At 46.6% G+C, this 17,488-nt stretch overlaps 1 protein-coding gene across 1 annotated transcript in view; it reads right to left on the reverse strand.

Annotated features, from left to right (window-relative positions):
• The window catches only part of DGCR8 (DGCR8 microprocessor complex subunit), a 31,545-nt gene extending 15,537 nt beyond the window's left edge, over positions 1–16,008 (reverse strand). The window contains exons 1-7 of the mRNA XM_066603458.1: positions 15,922–16,008; positions 10,135–11,130; positions 9,676–9,835; positions 8,284–8,426; positions 7,589–7,850; positions 5,931–6,128; positions 820–921 (exon numbers count right to left, since the gene is read on the reverse strand). Of these exons, the coding sequence (XP_066459555.1) occupies positions 820–921; positions 5,931–6,128; positions 7,589–7,850; positions 8,284–8,426; positions 9,676–9,835; positions 10,135–10,866 (1,597 nt within the window). The 5' untranslated portion in view covers positions 10,867–11,130; positions 15,922–16,008. The remainder of the gene's footprint in view (positions 1–819; positions 922–5,930; positions 6,129–7,588; positions 7,851–8,283; positions 8,427–9,675; positions 9,836–10,134; positions 11,131–15,921) is intronic.
• Positions 16,009–17,488: the final 1,480 nt, after the last annotated feature.

Raw genomic sequence — 17,488 nt, forward strand, 5'->3', positions numbered from 1 at the left:
GTAAAAACCTGAGCAAATAAAATCCATTAAGTTCCTCAACTGTATGTCTACAAGTTCAAAAAAAGATCAAGAAAATCATCTTCCACTATAATGGCTTTAAAAGTTGCTATCTGGGTAATTTCCTCCAGTGCTAGGTCCCCAGGGCATATTAGCATTTTACTCCCTACCTCGGCCCTAACAACCACTCAGGTTGAATCAGACAACCCAAACAACCACTCAGGTTGAATCAGACAACCCAAACAACCACTCAGGTTGAATCAGACAACCCAAACAACCAATCAGGTTGCTGGAATTGCTCCATAGTACTGAGCTGGAGAGTAAAAGGATAATATGTGTCCCCAATTAATCTTCACTTTCTGGTTCAGGGAGCCAACCCTGATGTAGTCTGCATGGTCACATGACTGCTGCAGCCAAATCACAGTCTCAGCTCAGAGTCACTCACAGCGCTGCTCGCATGCAGGTGCAGGGGGCAGGGAAACGCTCTCCCCCCGCCTGCTTCCATTCGCAGCAAGTAGAAAGTCATTCACTTTTGAACGCCTCGTCATTCAGTTTTCTGCATGCAGAAACTGAACAACTCTCGTTCAGTCGCTGCATGCATTTACAGCGGACTATTATCGTTCAGAAACCTGCAGGAACGTGAGAATCTGAACGATTTTGAGCGATAATTGTCCCGTGCAAAAAGACCTGGGTGTTTTATCACCGACTCAAGTGAGTCTTATTAGTAAACAAGTATTTCCTCTGAACAGATCACCCGTACCGGATATTCTAATTTGCTACAGTTGCCCATTCACAACATAAAGAGATGTGCTGGCTCCTTACCACATTCAAAGAAGTTGTAAACAGGACGAACTTTCAAGACTCTCTGCATATATTCGTGAAGGATGCAAACTTCCGACTTTCCATTTGGATTAATAACAAACTCTATCAGATAAAAACAGTGTTTTTAACAATTTAAATAAGCATCAGCCATAACGCCTTTTAGATCATGTTCAGAAACAATGCAGTCATTACGAATTCAGCACCAAAAATCCATAACACCTTGATGGAGTTTTAACTTCTTAATGACGCAGCGCCTTCTTTTTCTTCTCATTTTTGTTTTTGCCTCCACACTTTCAAAACATAATTCAAATTAATCCATCAATATAGCTTGCTTTTTGTGGGTCTAGTTGTACTGTTTAATTTTAGTATTTAATGTACCTTATAATGTACTGAAAAATGTTTAAAAATCTCCAAGTGCCTTGAAATGGGGGGGGGGGGGGGGGGGGAAATGCCACAACTTCACCATCTTGGACCTCATAACTTAATTCTATTGGTAAGTACAAGTATGACCATATCAAATTTTTGTTGTTTTTTTTTTTGGGGGGGGGGGGGGGGGGAGGGGGGAGTTGGTGTACTACTTTAACCCCTTAGTGACCACCCTATAGTGTTTTTACGTCCTGCAGCTGCCACTCGTCGTTTTTGTTGCAGTTTGTGCGCAGTAGAAACAGGACGCACCGAAAGATGGTGGAATGTCGTTTTTTTTCTCTCCGCTAAGAATTTTTAAAAAGTTTTTCAGTACATTATATGGTACAATAAATAGTGCCATTGAAAAATACAACTCGTCCCACAAAAAATAAGCCCTCATACAGCGACGTCGATGGATAAATAAAGGAGCTACGATTTTTTAAAAGGGAGTAGGAAAAAACAAAAATGGAAAAAAAGCAAAAAAGCCCGGTCACTAAGGGGTTAAAAAAAAATCTCTTTGGGGAAAAACAATATATATAGGTTATCTGCCATCATCTTCCGACAGCCATAATTCTTAATTGTTCCGTCAACACAGTTGTGCAAGGGCTCATTTTTTGTGGAGCGGCCTGTACCATTTTGAAGTAAATGCAACGGATTGCTTTTTATTAATTTTTCTTCTTGGAGACGGGGCGAAAAAAAAAGCAAAATTCTGTTCCCCCTCCCCCTCCTTCCCAACGACATTCACTGCATGGGATAAATAATGCGTTCCTTTGATGGATTGGACTTTTACGGCACAGCAAGACTAAGTATGTTTTTCAGTTTGTTTAGGATCTTATTATAAATATAGGAAAGGGGTGGTTAAACTTTTACCTTTTAAGTAAATTTAAAAAAAGAAAAAAAGGTTTTATTTTCAATTTGCAAGAAAAACAAACGATAATTATCACCAAGAGGCTCCAAAGCAAGGCACGAGCAGAATAATAAATCTTACTCAAGTGAGGTTAATACAATGTAAAGGGAACAACGAGCAAATTAAAATAAAGTATTATGTATACAGACTTTTACAGCATGGAACACATGACTTAACTAGCTACAGCCCAAGACTTATCAGTCCCAGCACTCTCATGCAGTTGGGAATGGCCACTGGAGACTGGGTATGCAGGAAATGCACTTTCTACATTGGGAGCAGAACTCGGGCCAGTGTTGTGTAAAATGACTGTCCTAGAAATATCAGACTTTTGAGATGCTGAGAGGCAGGACTTTCGGTGGTTGATAATCCACATGAACCGGGACAGAGTGTCTAGAGTGATGTGGACACTGTACAGATTGTCTGTTAGTGTCGAAGTAAAGAATGGCTACTATCCCCTTGGAGTGGAGAAGAGCCGAGCCATCACAGTTGCCAGACTCTTTGTGAAAATTCAAGGAGCCATGGCCAACCTGGATGGCAGAGCAGTGAACCGGTAATGATCCAAGTAGATGGCAATTAGACGAATCACACTCGACATATGGGGACATGAAGATAGGTATCTGATGTCTATAAAGCGAAGTGTTGGACCTCGACAAAGGGATTCAACTTCTTCAGTTCATGAACGGGTCTGATCGTAGCACCCAAAAAGGATGGCACTAACAGGTTAGAATAACATCCAGAGGGAGGAACAGGGATGATTACATCCCTGAGAAGAGTCTGTGATGCCTAAGCTAAAGCGGTGGCCTGTGAAGGCGACTCAGGAAGTCTAGAGCTAGGGAGGCCATTTCTTCTGCATAGGTGTTGCAGATTGATTTAAGCTATGGAAGATGCGAACTCTTCCCCCCCCAATTTGGGAGGGGTGGGGGAGGGGCTGGACGCAAGCCGACAAATGGAAGACGAGCCAATAACCACTTAGAGGGGGCATCTGGCACTCAAGATTTGAGCCATAGTTTGCGGCACGAGGTTACCGAGGCGGGAGTCAATAGTCTGGCCGTATTTAGAGAGGCTAGGTAGGGAAGTTTATCTGCTGGGTAATGTCTGCCAATTCTTCCTGAGGGGAGCCAGAAAGAATGCTCCAATACAGTTGCTTAGCCCATTCAGTAGTGGCCCTACTGACCCAGCTAGAGGAAAAGACAGGCCAGAGTGCCGAACCCACAACCTCAAAAGAAAGCTTTGGCAAGGGATTCTAGCCTTTTGTCCCGTACATCTTTAAAGTACTAATCATCAGCCATAGGCAAGGTGGTATGTGTGGATATACGGGATACTGGGCGATCTACTACTTGTAAAGAGGACCACTTCTTCACCAGATCTGCTGGAAAGGGATAAAGGAAAGGCAAACACTTAAGGTTTGGTAAAGCATTTGTTGGGAAGGGTCCATTCCCAGGCTAAAATGTTTTTGAATTATGAATGGGAAGGGAAAGCTTTTGGGAAATGTTTTGGGCGCCTAAAAGATAACTTCTGCAGATGAAGTTGGCTGCTGGTTCTTCACCAGAAGGGTCTCTCTTACCACCACTAGAGGAGAACTTAGAGGCACGTTACTCATCCAGGTCAAAGTCCAACTGAGACTCAGAAAGTTCCTCCCTCGGAGCGACTTTAGTCTCTGGACGAGAGCTCTGAACGTGCCCCCGCAGGAACTGCATGGGGGATACTATTACTGGAGAGCTGGAAGGATGCCTTGAGCAAGGAGGCCCTGTTAGTTTCTGAGATCTACCACGTGGAAGGTCACGAGTGGCAAAAATCATCAGACACATTTGGTGGTGATTGACGTAAAGAGCAGTCCAGCCTATCCATGATGGCTTATCTAAGGCCCAATACCGCCCAAGAAAGGGAGCGAGCGAGCCTACTTTGGTTTGGAAGGTGGAGGAAGTTGCATAGGAGGAGTGTTTGCAGACAGTTCACCTGCCTCGATGGAAAACAGTTGAAGCATAAAGGCTCTAACTCTCTGCATGGGAATTTGGTACTACAGCGAGCGCAAACTAAAGTTGTGTCTTTGGTTGGGCCCTGTCTAGGTATGTCAGCCCTGCAGTTGGACATAGTGCCAAGTAAAATGAACTAGTGGTAGAACACTACTATACATGTCTGCTGCTGAGTGCTGAAGGAGAAGCAACGGAGGGGAGCTTGCCGCCAGGTAGTTCTTACCAGACCCTGGTCAGGTGTGGAAACGTAGCTGGAATGCTGATGACTGACTTGGAACAGAATAAGGAGCTCATCAGACGAATTACTGGTCCCAGCCACTGTAGAAAGCAATGTGTTCATGTAGACAAGAAACAAACAGGACCTGAAGGCGAGATCTACAGCAGAGGAGGGAGGGAGCCAATGAGGGAGAAGACCCAGGCGTCAAGGAGATTGGAGGAAAGACAGGAAGCCTGCCCTCCCAACTTCCAACCTCTTCCTGTACCGGATGCACACCCCTGCAGCAGCTATTGGACCTAGAAGGAGAATGGTTCCAACCTATACCGGAAATGCCCCTTAGTAGGCCACAGCAAAGGCCTAAATTTTGGTCTTGGAGGCTGGTAAGCCCCATGGGGACCACGGCCGCTAGATTTCACCCCAGAGAATATTGCGTGGAAGGAAGCACCTCCTGCAGTCAGAGTGGTGGTAGCGCTGCTGGGAGTGAGACTTGAGTGAGGAGGGCCATGCGTCCTCTGGAACTAATCCCCCAGCGCCAGTATCATGCTTAACACCATGGGAGTGGCGTTGTGGGGGGGTGGGAGGGTAGCAAGTGGCGGCTTTTCCAAGCAACACCTTCAACATACGCGAATGGCAGAGCTGTTGTGGCTAGCAGCAGTACAACTCCACGCGGGCATTGAGCAGGTGGGTTCCTCCTACCCTCAAGAGAGGCATGTTCTGAAGGAGGAAAGGAGTAGTAGGCAGGATGTCAGTAGTGGCGGAGCAGGGAGAAAAGAGAAAGGGAGAAGGTGGTAAGAAAGGAACACTTACCTTTCCACCAAAGGAAGTACAGCTCTTGGTCTCCAGCAGTGTATCTCACAGTGATCACCTGTCTTTCAGGAGGGAGTACTCCAATGTGGGGATCATTATGGCTAGCAGGTCAGGGTCAAAACGAACGTTGACCATGCCTCCTTGTCCTCTGAGAGTCGGGCTGCTATTGGAAGGTTAAATCCAGTCTGTTCGCCCACCGCAGTGGGGTAAACAGGGAGAGTGTAATTGCCAACCCTGTAGTCCTAGAGTCTGGAAGACTGAAGATCAATGAAAGAAGAGGTCAGCATACGTGGTGCAGATTAAAATGTTGTCTTTATTCCTCCAGAGTCAGCATACAATGTTTCGACTCAGAGTTTTTTTCAAGTACTTGAAGACGACTCTGTTGAGTCGGAACGTTGTATGCGGACTCTGGAGGAATAAAGACAACATTTTAAACTGCACCACATATGCTGTCACTGCAGTTCTATTTCCATTTGGATGAAGTGGGTCTCATTTGGATCAGGCCTGTTATAGTGGCTTTGCATTTACACTTGTCCAGCCATATTTTGGTGAGAAGTTGTGCTGCTGGCAGCTCCTTAGAAGAGGTCCGTCTCCTAAGGACACTAAGCTGAAACTGGTTAGCCTGGTACCTGCGAGAAGGTAGCTGGTAGGTGGAGCTAACACATTTTTGCTTAGTGTCTGCCTTCTAGTGGCAAGTAGTTATCTATACCCATGGTCCTAGGCTGTGTCGCCCAATGCAATGGAGGAGGAAAAAAAAAAAAAAGCATAACACTGTAATAAAAGTGTATTTGGAGAAACAAACCTTTCTTTGTTGGTGCATCCTGAACAGACAAAGTAATAAGTTTCTGATTGGCAGGTAAAATGGGTCGTTCCGACCCTGCTTGCTTGCGTTTCACTTCACGATTGAACTGTCTTCTTTCTGCCCAGGTCCTGAACTTTTTTACTGTAACCTGCTCAAAATCAAATCTTTTTTCCAAATAGCTTCGGAAATCCTCAAGTTCTAGAAAATAAATGTAAATAACCAAATAGTTTTCACTGAGGCAGAAACTTAAGTCTTTAACGAATTACTGAAGCCCTTCACAGTATGCACTAAGGTCAGAAACACTATCTTTTCTCCTTAGGGAGAGCAAATATATACTTTAAACTAAGTGAGGAGACTCAAATGGCCAAGCACGCTCCTCTGGGTAATATGCAAATAAGGGAGATGGAATAAATCCTCCACAGTGCCACCTATTGAAAGGCAGCATTCCTTCAAGTCAAAGTCAGACTTTTTATAGACTAATGTAAATGAAAAGTCTAACCTTTATTATTTTAAATTCTAAAAACAAAACTTAGGGCAAACATGTACCGACAGACAGACAGTTTTGTGGGGAATTATATGAAGCCACTAGCCAAAGTGAAAGGCAAAAATGGACGGTGGTGCCCCATCAAATTAGACACATTAATAATAAAGACTAAAGTCAGATGGTGAAATATATGCTGCAATGGATAAACAAGTTGCCAGCAATACTTTCGGCACTGAAATGAGGTGGTATAAGGTTCATGGACTTATAGGTCCCAGATAGAGTTTTCATCTATGTTAGATGTTTAATAAGTTCATAAGTTATTTTTGGATTCATAAATGTATCTGTATTCTGGGTAGATGTCACATAGATTTATCAATTTATAGGTTCGACGCGTTTCCCCGCCTATAGGGGCAGTTCATCAGGAACCAATTAGACGTAAATGTATTTTTAGGAAAAAACAAAGAAGCTAATAATTTAGCCCTAGGAAGGAATCTGAGCTAACTCTTTACGAAAAAAAACTAGGGACCCTGCGGTGCTCTTGGTCCATCTAGAACGGCAGAAAAAGGAGACACAGATCTGTTAGTAATGAAACTGTATCTAAGTGGAGGTAAATGTGACGAGATAACTACTAGATAGGGTTAGGAAGTCCAAACAGTATAGGAGCACTACTAAACTCTGATACAAGCTGCACACCGCATGCCCATTCTGCTGCAGATTTCATGCAGAATTTTTCTACACTATATGGATGAGATTTTTTTAAATCTTGTCTGCATAGCTTATACTGTAAATATGGCAGAATATCCCCAGCCAATCTTCTCCTGAGAACAGACCACAAGCCCACACGAGATAGGAATTCTTGTTTGCTGGCATTATGGGTGCAGTAGTTTTTGCATTACTAGTACCTTGGTACAAGAGTTTTTGACTTATCTTCCTCTGTCTCAGCCCTGTCAGCTCCTCCAAGCTAGGTATCTTGTACACTACTATTAATCTTTAATTTATCATTGAATGGACTTGGCTTGAGGCATTGATCTGTTCATTAGGACTGCCAGACCGCTACGAAGTGTTAACAGGACCAAGTAAACACTGCTTAACATATATCACATGTTTACCATCTATTCAGCTTAAAGCAATGCTAGAGATATGTTTATAGGTGCAACTAACTAGTTTCACTTACCAATGGATTCATCTTTGCAAACTTCCACTTTAGCTTTAACTTGCCCCAGTGCTCCCTGTGTGATTTCCAATGCGGCGGTCTCTTTATCATCTGGTGCGGCAGTGGAGTCCGGCTCATCGGGATGCTGCTCCAGGGTTTTTACAACTGGAGGTTCTGGTGGAAGACAAGCTGGAGAAGCGTCACTACTCTGTTCCTTCTCTTCATTTTCCTTCATTTTCTTGTAATGCAAGCAAGGAATACTACTGATAGGAGGATCATGTTTCTGAAATTAAAAAAAAAAAAAGGAGTTGAAATGTTATATAGTAAAATTTATAACACTGATATTATTTGACAAAGTTTTACGCTTGATTACCATCCCACAATTATGTTGGCAATCAGTGGTAGAACAGTACGACAACTGAAATACTGTCGTGTTAAAGTGGTATTGTACCTATATATCAAGGTGTTCAGCTCCTCCTACTCTGTAACAGACAGATGTATAATCAACATGACAAGTTCCCTTTAAGATGTACAGTTTAGCAGCAAAAGGAAAAAAAGCAGAATAAAGAGTCTACCACAATACTGTGGGGGAGAAAATGCTCTACGAAACAGATGGGGAGGCAAAGCAACTGCATTGAAAAAAGTTGGACAACAGAAATTATAATGCCATTTAAACCAAGAAACAAGCACTACTTTTTTTCCCTTGTTATACGTACTCTTATGCTTCCGGTTCCTAAAAAGTAAGGCCTGGACCATGTGACTACTCTTGTTTCTCTATGTAAATACACAGGAATGCCGGAGTTATGGAATGTCATGATCCATCCATCAGGTAAGGGCTCAGTAGGAGGACGCCCACGACCTTTAGATTGGAAAATAAAAGAATTACGATTTACTGTCCCTGAACAGCACATAATTACATCATTTGATAGTAAACTGCGTAACTTGTGGCACTTTTTTTTCGTAACCTGCTAGATTTAATTTCTTAAGTCTAAATAAACAGTCTGCTTTGATTTCCCTCTTGATGTCCTACCACTACACTGATTCTGCAGAGGCAGCAATCGGAAATAAGTTAGACTTTCCAGTATAAATCCTTCCTCATTTTGCCTTTCTGCACCAGCTGTGGGGCTTATACAGAATAATGCACGCAAAGTTTGGATGTCTCATTGAGAAAGTACTCTATGTGCAGAAATGCATAATAGATTAGGTTTTATGCCTGTTTCACATAAACTTAGTCTGGGCAAAATTTTGCACCCATATTATGAATGCAAATCCAGACCCGACTGTGGTCTAATGACCCAAACTAGCAGCATCAGATCCCTATCATGCTATCAGTTTGAGTCCGTAGGCCTGCAGCTGAGCTTTGCAACCATACCACAAAAATGCTTGTGTAAATCCAACCTTAGGCCGGCTGCACACGGACGGATTTGCATTGCGGAATCCAGAGCGGGCGTCCGCCTCCAGATTCCGCAGCAAATACAGCCCATAAAAAGCGATGGCAAATCACTTTTTCCTCTACATGAGCGGAAAACGAACAACTGCAATTTTCCACTCGCGAAAAAAAAAAAAAAAGAAAAACCACACCATGCTCTATCTTAATGCGAATTCCACACGGACGGCTTCTATTGAATCCAAAGGAATCTGTCTGACCCGCAGCCCTTCCGCAATGACATTGCAGAAAGGTCGTGGGTACGTACCCACATCGTTCCCACCCCCCCAAACAAAAACAAGCCTGTACTGCGAATGCCCGACGGCTCGTCCATGCAGACCAACCCAGTACAGCCGGCTAAGAAGAAAAGCAGATACACACAGATGTTGGCTGGGCACAGGGTTGGATTCCGCATACGGAATCCGACCCGGGTTGTGCGCAGCCGGCCTTACTATGCACAAGAGGAGAGGTTTTACTGAAGAAAATGCCCAGGTTATACTCTGCTGGAAATCCTACAACTCCTTATAGCAATAGATTCAGGGAGGTAGAATCAGGATATCGTCTGCCTTAATTGTTGCCTCATAAGCACCAGTTTTTGAGCATGTAGAAATGCCTTAAAATATATATAGTTGACTTATGCCTAGCACTGGTGCACAGTAGACAAGCAACAAGCTTTCCTTACTTTTCAACACAGTTTTTATTTTGGTTATCATTGGTTGAACACTGGTCTCGCCATCTGAACGGTGGTCACTTTCTTCATCATACTTTTCTTCTAGTCTCCTCTTCTTTGGGGTATGTAGGCCCTCTTCCAGCAGTGCATCCACATCGTTATCAAAATCATCCTGCAAAACAAACTATCAGGTACGTCCCCTCTTCCAAAAGGTGGGAGAGGCAAAAATCCCCTTTACATTGAGCACAGACATGTACCTCAAATCTGCGGCTAGAGAGGATGGCAAAGAATGTCTACAACACACTGTGACAACACGACACTCATATGTGGTCAGCAATACACGGTAAACATATCCGACCAAGGCATGGTTAGAAAGCATGTGACAAGGCAGTGTTAATTATAAAGACAAATAAAAATGAAATGCTTAGAATTAGTAGGTTATGGGTGTAGTGTTAGCACTTGCAGACATACCTCATAGTTGTATATCAGGGATTCGTCATCAATCTTATCACTCTGAAGAATGGAATCCGATATAAACTCTGCAAATTCTGCACCGTCCTCATCTACATCCATCACATTCTCAGTGAAATCCTCCAAATCATCGAGAACGGCGTATTCCACTTTCTTTTCCTGATCAGGTTCGGCCTCCTCAATTCGTTTATTTGCAATTTCATGATTATTGACAATTTTATCATTGCTACTACCAGCAAAAGGACAAACATGCAACTCTCCATTGACAGTGTTATTGCTATCTACCGCTGTCTGATCCTCTGCCTCTGCTCCAGTGTACAGAACCTTTCTATCTTTGCTCTTACAACTCTCTGTAAAACTTACACTAATTTTAACATCTTTAAGCAATTTAAGATCAGGAGTAAACTTCTTAACTGCTGGTGCATGGCGAGCTGTTCTGGGACTTTGGTCACTTTGTAACTGATCTATCACTGTTGGATGACTCTTGTAAGAAGACGACCCTTTTGTGAGTAGTTGTGTTCCGTAGTTTAGCTGCAGGTCCCCAGCTGGGGTTTGTGACTGTCCATCACCACCAGAGCCAACGTCCATTACCTCTGCGTCACTGGACGTTTGCAGGGGAGGTGGTGGAGGCTCTTCATTTGGCGGCAGTGGTGGGGGACAAGCAGGTATGAATTCCATTTCTTTGCTTCCAGGTTCATCAGGGAGAGGGGCTACATACTCACACTGATCCATATTCAATACTAAATCAGTACAACTAAAAACTACACAAATCAGTAAATTTCTAGTCTTAGTCCTTGGAGGAGAATGTCCAATACAGTGGATATATCATATCTCAATTGGCCTCACAGAAGATTCAGTTAAGCTGACTACATTGTTCTTTTCATTAATGTAGACAGCCTTCAGAAATACTGTCTCTATTACTGGAAATCACAATGTATTCAGCTTAAGAAGCGTTATCACTGAGAAGACATTGCTGTAGTTGAAGCTTTCTTTTACCTGCAAGAAAAAAAAACAGAAAGAGGAAAAACAACGTTAGAAAAAGCAAGAAAAATTCATTCAGAAGTTCAAAAAAAAACCAATCATCATCATCATCATCATCATCATCTGCTCTAACAAAACAAAATTCTGATAATGCCCACGGCCAGATTTCTGCCGCGTTTCACATGGCGTTATCCCACAGCTATTAGGTTCTATTGAACCTAATAGCTCAATGTTCACGCTGCGGAATTCTACCGCAGAATTCCGCAGCATAAAAAAAAAAGCGGCCAGCTTCCATTGTAGTCAATTGCATGATTACACGTCCTCACCCACTGCCGGTGCTTCATGTGCTGTACTGCGTTGGCTCACCAGACGGGACTCATGTGGCGGATCCCGAGAGGCAAGTATGAGGTCTTTGGGGGGCGCCGTGTCGGACTCCGCTGCGATATTTCGCTGGCGGAGTCGGACAAAGACATGGGCATGAGGCTATACAGAGTTTAAGCAACATACAAATACAAGGGCAATCGGCTAACCACCAACTTCAGTTGCGATGCAAGCTTCCAGGGAAATGAAAGAATGTTTCTTCAGCATTCAAGAATAAGCAGTTAAAAATGAAAATGTAGGGCATGTAGCATGCTGGTACACACTACACGCATATAACTAGTGGACGGAGATAGAGACGCTCCATCACCCCAGTTTTCTCACTTGGGGTGCCAGAGCTCTCTTCTATCATCTATGGAGTTTCCTAGGGGGATCTGACATCTCTGCGAACCCAGATTCAGGCTTTTCTATATAACATCAGTGCTCTCAACCTTTTTTACCCCAGATCTATCTGATAGTGGAACTCCCAACATATGTAGGCTGTGGTTTCAAGAGGAATCTTTGCTACAAAGAGCAAGAAATTCTTCCCTTGGAGCACGAAGTATAACATCCCTCATCACCCCTTTACATATCTACAGATATGGGACTTGGCTAGGGAGCGTTTTAGCTCAATCACTCGGCAATTAACTCCAATGCCTTAAAAGGTCCCTCCAATAAAGGACTGATGTCAAACATTTGAAAGAGGTCTCCCGGCTCCTGCTGTGTCCCGCACAGGGTTCGGTACCCCACTATGGTATACGTTCACAGCTGCAGACCCATCCGGTTTACAGGACGTCACAGGAACTGCAGCCAATAACAGAGCTCAGTGATGAATTACAACTGGAACAACCCGTTTAACCCATTTAGTGGCACGCCCGAAAAATCTCCGGGGCTTGCTGCACTGACCATGCAGTTAAACCCTGGAAGATTTCTGTGGACAGCTCTAGTGCTGAATGTGCAGAGCTCTCAGCTGTCATCTGAAATCTTCTGGGTCTTTTATTGCATTGTTGACTCATTTAAAAAACCTGCCCTGTAAGGCATGACCTGGTAATAATAAACCTGCACTGAAGGGGTGAATCAAACCAAGATCTGGTACATTTCCCCCTGAACGTCCTCAAAGGGAGTTTTGTAAACTGCAGACCAGGCTACTTCTCCGTCACTTCGCGGCTGCAAAATGTTTAATTGCACCCTCTAGATCTGACTATGTTACGCTCACTATTGTACTTGGGGCTGTGCTCTGTCTGTGCTAATCCTCGGACAGCCTCATTATAGGCCTATAAGGCTATGCACATGGGCACTTTTGCACATAGACTGATGGTCCCCATTAAACGAACGACTATTGTTCACTTTTCGCCAATCTGAACAATCATTCCATGTAAAAGCACCGTTCATCTTATGCAACTTTGTAAGAGAAAAAGATCCCCGCGCTGGAGACCAGCAGCATGAGGCACTGGGACGCCGCGGACCAGGTGGAGATTGCCGAAGTGTGTTGCATGGGTGGATTGGCCCCGTGAAGGTGCGGGTTTGCGGCTGGTCTTTCTGGATTCTGGAGCGCGGGGATCTTTTTCTTTTACAAAGTTGCATCCGTTTCAGCCCTTAGCGGGCTGTATTCCCCAGGATGAGAGCTGGATTTGGAACCAGAGGTGGATGTTCAAGGAAATCGAGGATATAGGTGCCGGTGGATTCTCCATTCAGAGCACCAGGTGAGTGCATATTTATTCATTCACCACTTTGCTTTTTGACCTAAACGAGGCGCTGATCTATTTGTTTGTACCTTTCATCTTATATGTTGACAAAAAGGCCACATGGAGAAGTAAAAAAAACACACTTAAGACGACTTTATGGCTGGGTTCACACAGGGCGGATTTGCCACGGAAATTCCGGCGCGGCAAATCCGCCTGCGGCCGCTAATCTCAAGATTAGCCAGCCATGTGGACGAGATTTCTCAGAAATCTCATCCACACGGGACTGCCAATCCGCTGCGGTAAGTCGGGCAGGAACCGCGGCTGCGGTGGCCGCAGCCACGGCTTTCAAATATGCAGCATGTCTATTTATTTTTTTCTTTCCACTGCGGCCGCGCTCTCCTCTATGGGAGCGCCGGCCGCAGCGGAAGAGCAAGCGGCCGGGCCGCTTCAAAGCCGCCGCGGGTTTTTCCGCAGCGGTTCTCCTGGCGGAAATCTTGCGGTTTTTGCTGCGGCCAAACCGTGAGATTTCCGACGGGAATCAGCCCCGTGTGAACCCAGCCTATGAATTTTCATTTTCAACTGAATATTCTGAAGCGCCGAAGGAACATTCTTTCATTTTTTTTACTTATTTTAGTTTAAGGTAAAAGGCTGAAAACTCCTGGTCTGGACTCCCTACAGAAATGCACCGAGAATCTCACAGGCTGCAGAGGGGAGCGAGGAGGACAGCAGTGTCCCGGGAATAAAGAAGGTGGCTGGGGATCATCAACCTGCACGTCCTTCTCAAAACACCAACAGATTTATTAAATGTATTTGCATCCTGAATTCTTTTAATTTTTGAGCCGAAAGCTCCCAGGCAGATTTTGCAGTCTGGAGCCCAGATACAGCCGTCAGCCCTGGGACAAAGCCTGAGGTTACACGAGTGCAGTCTGCACCGTCCTGCCATGGATTCATCGGTTCCTGCACCCCTTCTTCTATCCTCCAGGATGGCGGTGGCATTGCTCTCTCCCCCTATTGCACACTGAGCACTGGTCGCCCGAGGCCGCTCTCACACCACATTCAAACAGTAGAACATTCGCACGTCTGCTCAATTAGATCGCAGCATGTTCTCTTAGTGCGGACGCCGCACAGATGGCTTCCATTGAAGTCAATGGAAGCGTCCAACCTGCAGCCCGTCTGCAACTGACATAGCAGATAGATCGGGGTACCCGTGTAATCGCCTAGCAGCGGTGCGGGGGAAAAAAATGATATATATATTTTTTTTAATTCTGTACTGCACATTTCTGATGGTGGCTCACAGGTCCATGTGCAGTACGGAATTTGAAAGGCCCGCGGGGACACCAGCCGGGGACAGGGCTGGATTCTGCATGCGCAATCTGACCCGTCTGTGAGAGACCGGCCTAAGACACTGCATGCTGTTCTCTGATTGGTCAGTGTTGCTCATGAAATCAGCATGTGGTGTTAGACCCGCAATATACAGGGAGCACCGGGTAGTGAGAGCAGCGCTACAGCCGTCTTGGAACAAAGAAGATCTGCAGCAGGTAGGTGGGGGCGCCGTGTAATATCACATCATGTGCTGCGACAGAAAGTAACCTGCGGGTGCCCGATACCAGGAGGACACTGCCATCCGGTATGCCGCCTCGCCACCTATCTGCACACTCACTTCAAGTGATGAAAAACGGATGAGGATGGCGGCAAAAATCATGTTTTCCTATTAATTTTGACCCTTTTAGCTGAAAAAAAAGAAGAAAAAGCAACCCTGCGGCCGGTTTCACGGGCTGACAAACTCTTGTGAGATTTGTGTGCTGCGAGACTCGCGAATGTGAAGCCCATTCTTTTGAATGAAGCCATACACAGGAGCGGGACGGGGAAAACAATAGAGAAAATTGCTGCATGTCCATCTTTTGCGCTCATCGGAACGCATCGCAGTGTTTTCTATGGGACAGTAAAGGACGCTGCCCGCCGTGCGATGCCAGGTATTCCATTGAAAACAATGGTAAGCGCTCGCTGATCTTCCAACACGAATGAAGGCTGCGCTGGGGGAATCGCTGCTTCACAGATGCCATGGGAGGCGGCTTTTACAGAAAAACGCCTTGCATCGGCGTGAAAATGCACACTAGCGAGCGTGGGAGGCGCTACGCCAGCAGCAGCGGGCCCTGCGCGTGGCCCTACGCCCGCAGCGGCGGGTCCTGCGCGTGGCCCTACGCCCGCAGCGGCGGGTCCTGCGCGTGGCCCTACGCCCGCAGCGGCGGGTCCTGCGCGTGGCCCTACGCCCGCAGCGGCGGGTCCTGCGCGTGGCCCTACGCCCGCAGCGGTGGGTCCTGCGCGTCGCCCTACGCCCGCAGCGGTGGGTCCTGCGCGTGGCCCTACGCCCGCAGCGGTGGGCCTGCGCGTGGCCCTATGCCCGCAGCACTATACATTATACGGCACACAGAGGCTTATAAGCCGGGTGAGGACCCCGTGTGCCGCACACATGACCCCGCAGTCACCCATCGGGTGTAACAGGACGCTGCGGGGGACGCCCGCTACTATAGCCGGTAATGCAGTCCAACGTAGGCAGCATCACCGCTCGCACGTCTGCAGCTCGGGGTGCGCGCCTCGGCGGTCAGTACTACAGGCGCCACACAGAGCTGGAGGTCCCGGGACGGCACACAGCGAGGTCCCCCGAGTATAGCGGGTGGAGGGAGGCCGGGAGTAGCGCCATGCGGACGCTGACCCCTACAGAAGTCACTGGCCATGCAGCGCAGCTCTGGCCGCCACCACTCACCTCCTGAACGAGGCTCTCCGTCCTTATCACCATCCCTCAAGCTGAAAGAATCCCGTCGCCATCTTGCATAGACCAGCCGGCTCCAGACAACCGCATCGATTCGTTCTCCAATCAGACGCGTCCGGCGCAGCCCACCATCCAATAGCGCACGGCAACGTCACTACGGCCTAGGAGCGCTCGTCCAATCCTGTGGCGGCTGAGGCTGGACGTCTGGATGCGGACAGCCAATCAGAGAGACGTTGATGTGCCCGAAGAGTGCGGCGCTCTGAGCTCCACTGATGTGATGTGTGGGGTCACGTCCCGGGGTGCAAGGGGGGAGAGGAGATGGAAAAACCGGGCAGAACAGGAATTCCCGGCAGCAGCCATAGCAACACGTCCTCTTGTCTGCACCCAACTGCGCAGTGACGGCGGCCATAATCATGCCTAGTCACACTACTCCATGTGGGGGGGAGGGGTGTATTTAGAATTATTTGCACCCCCCATTGTCAGCATGAAGCTCTGTACCGTGTAGTTATAGAGGGTGCAGATCTAGCAGCCCTCCCCAGCTGCAGGGGAGCGGGCCAGTGCAGTCATGGCAGTGCTAGGCTACACGCACTAGTGCTGGAGGGCTTCTGTCCTCTTTCTCTGGTAAGGGCGGCTTCACACCGGACAGATAATCAGGCAGGATCTGTGCGTTGTGAGGCGCTCCACTATGAATCCCCTTCTGAATGGAATCACATGAGCCAAGTGTTCCTGCCCCGCCATGCAGAGAGCCAATAGCGCCATGTTGTGCCCCCCTCGTGCGCTCGCATCGCAGCGACCAGCGCTTTCAATTGTGTATTATACGCACGTTATTGTTGATGCGCGATAGAGCCCTATTGTTCTCTGGGTGCGGATGAAAACACGCGGTTACATTGTGTATGTGCGACATTTTATACACGTTACTAGGAAACAATACAAGGAACGTTAAAAAAAGCTGACACCAGGAAGCCGGTGCGGGGCTGACAGCATGCGGGGCTGAAGCCGGTGCAGGGCTGACAGCGTGCGGGGCTGAAGCCGGTGCGGGGCTGACAGCGTGCGGGTCTGACTGCAGCCTCGGGGCGTACTTAGACAACCGTATTTATGCAGGTATTTCCGCGTGTTTAAAAGACACATTAAACACGACCGTGCGATGCGTTGGGTTCCAATGGCTTCATTCAGACGAACGTTGTTTTTTTCACGCAAAATATTAGCGGCAGTAAAAATAGTACATCCTCCATCTTTTTTGTCCGTCTTTTGCCACGTTACGCAGCAAGCTCCCATAGACTTCTATGGCACCAGGGAAAAAAGGGAGTCGGAGGGAGTTATCCTGCGTACAACACTGGGAAAACACACCAGCTCGCCCTAATTAGGCATTAATTGTCATTCCGTGCATTTTATTCCGACCATCGCTTGCCCTCGCTGCAGCGTGTTTGTTTACATACCGTGTGAATGGCTTTAAATATGTAAATTACAGTCGGGAGTCGATCGTGGCAAAATCATTTGTGCGAATATACAGTGTGTACGGCGAATGTATAAACGCGGCCGCTCGTGTGAAGGAGCCCAAAGG

The sequence above is a fragment of the Eleutherodactylus coqui genome, chromosome 5 (assembly GCF_035609145.1).
Source record: "Eleutherodactylus coqui strain aEleCoq1 chromosome 5, aEleCoq1.hap1, whole genome shotgun sequence".
NCBI classification, from domain to species: domain Eukaryota; kingdom Metazoa; phylum Chordata; class Amphibia; order Anura; family Eleutherodactylidae; genus Eleutherodactylus; species Eleutherodactylus coqui.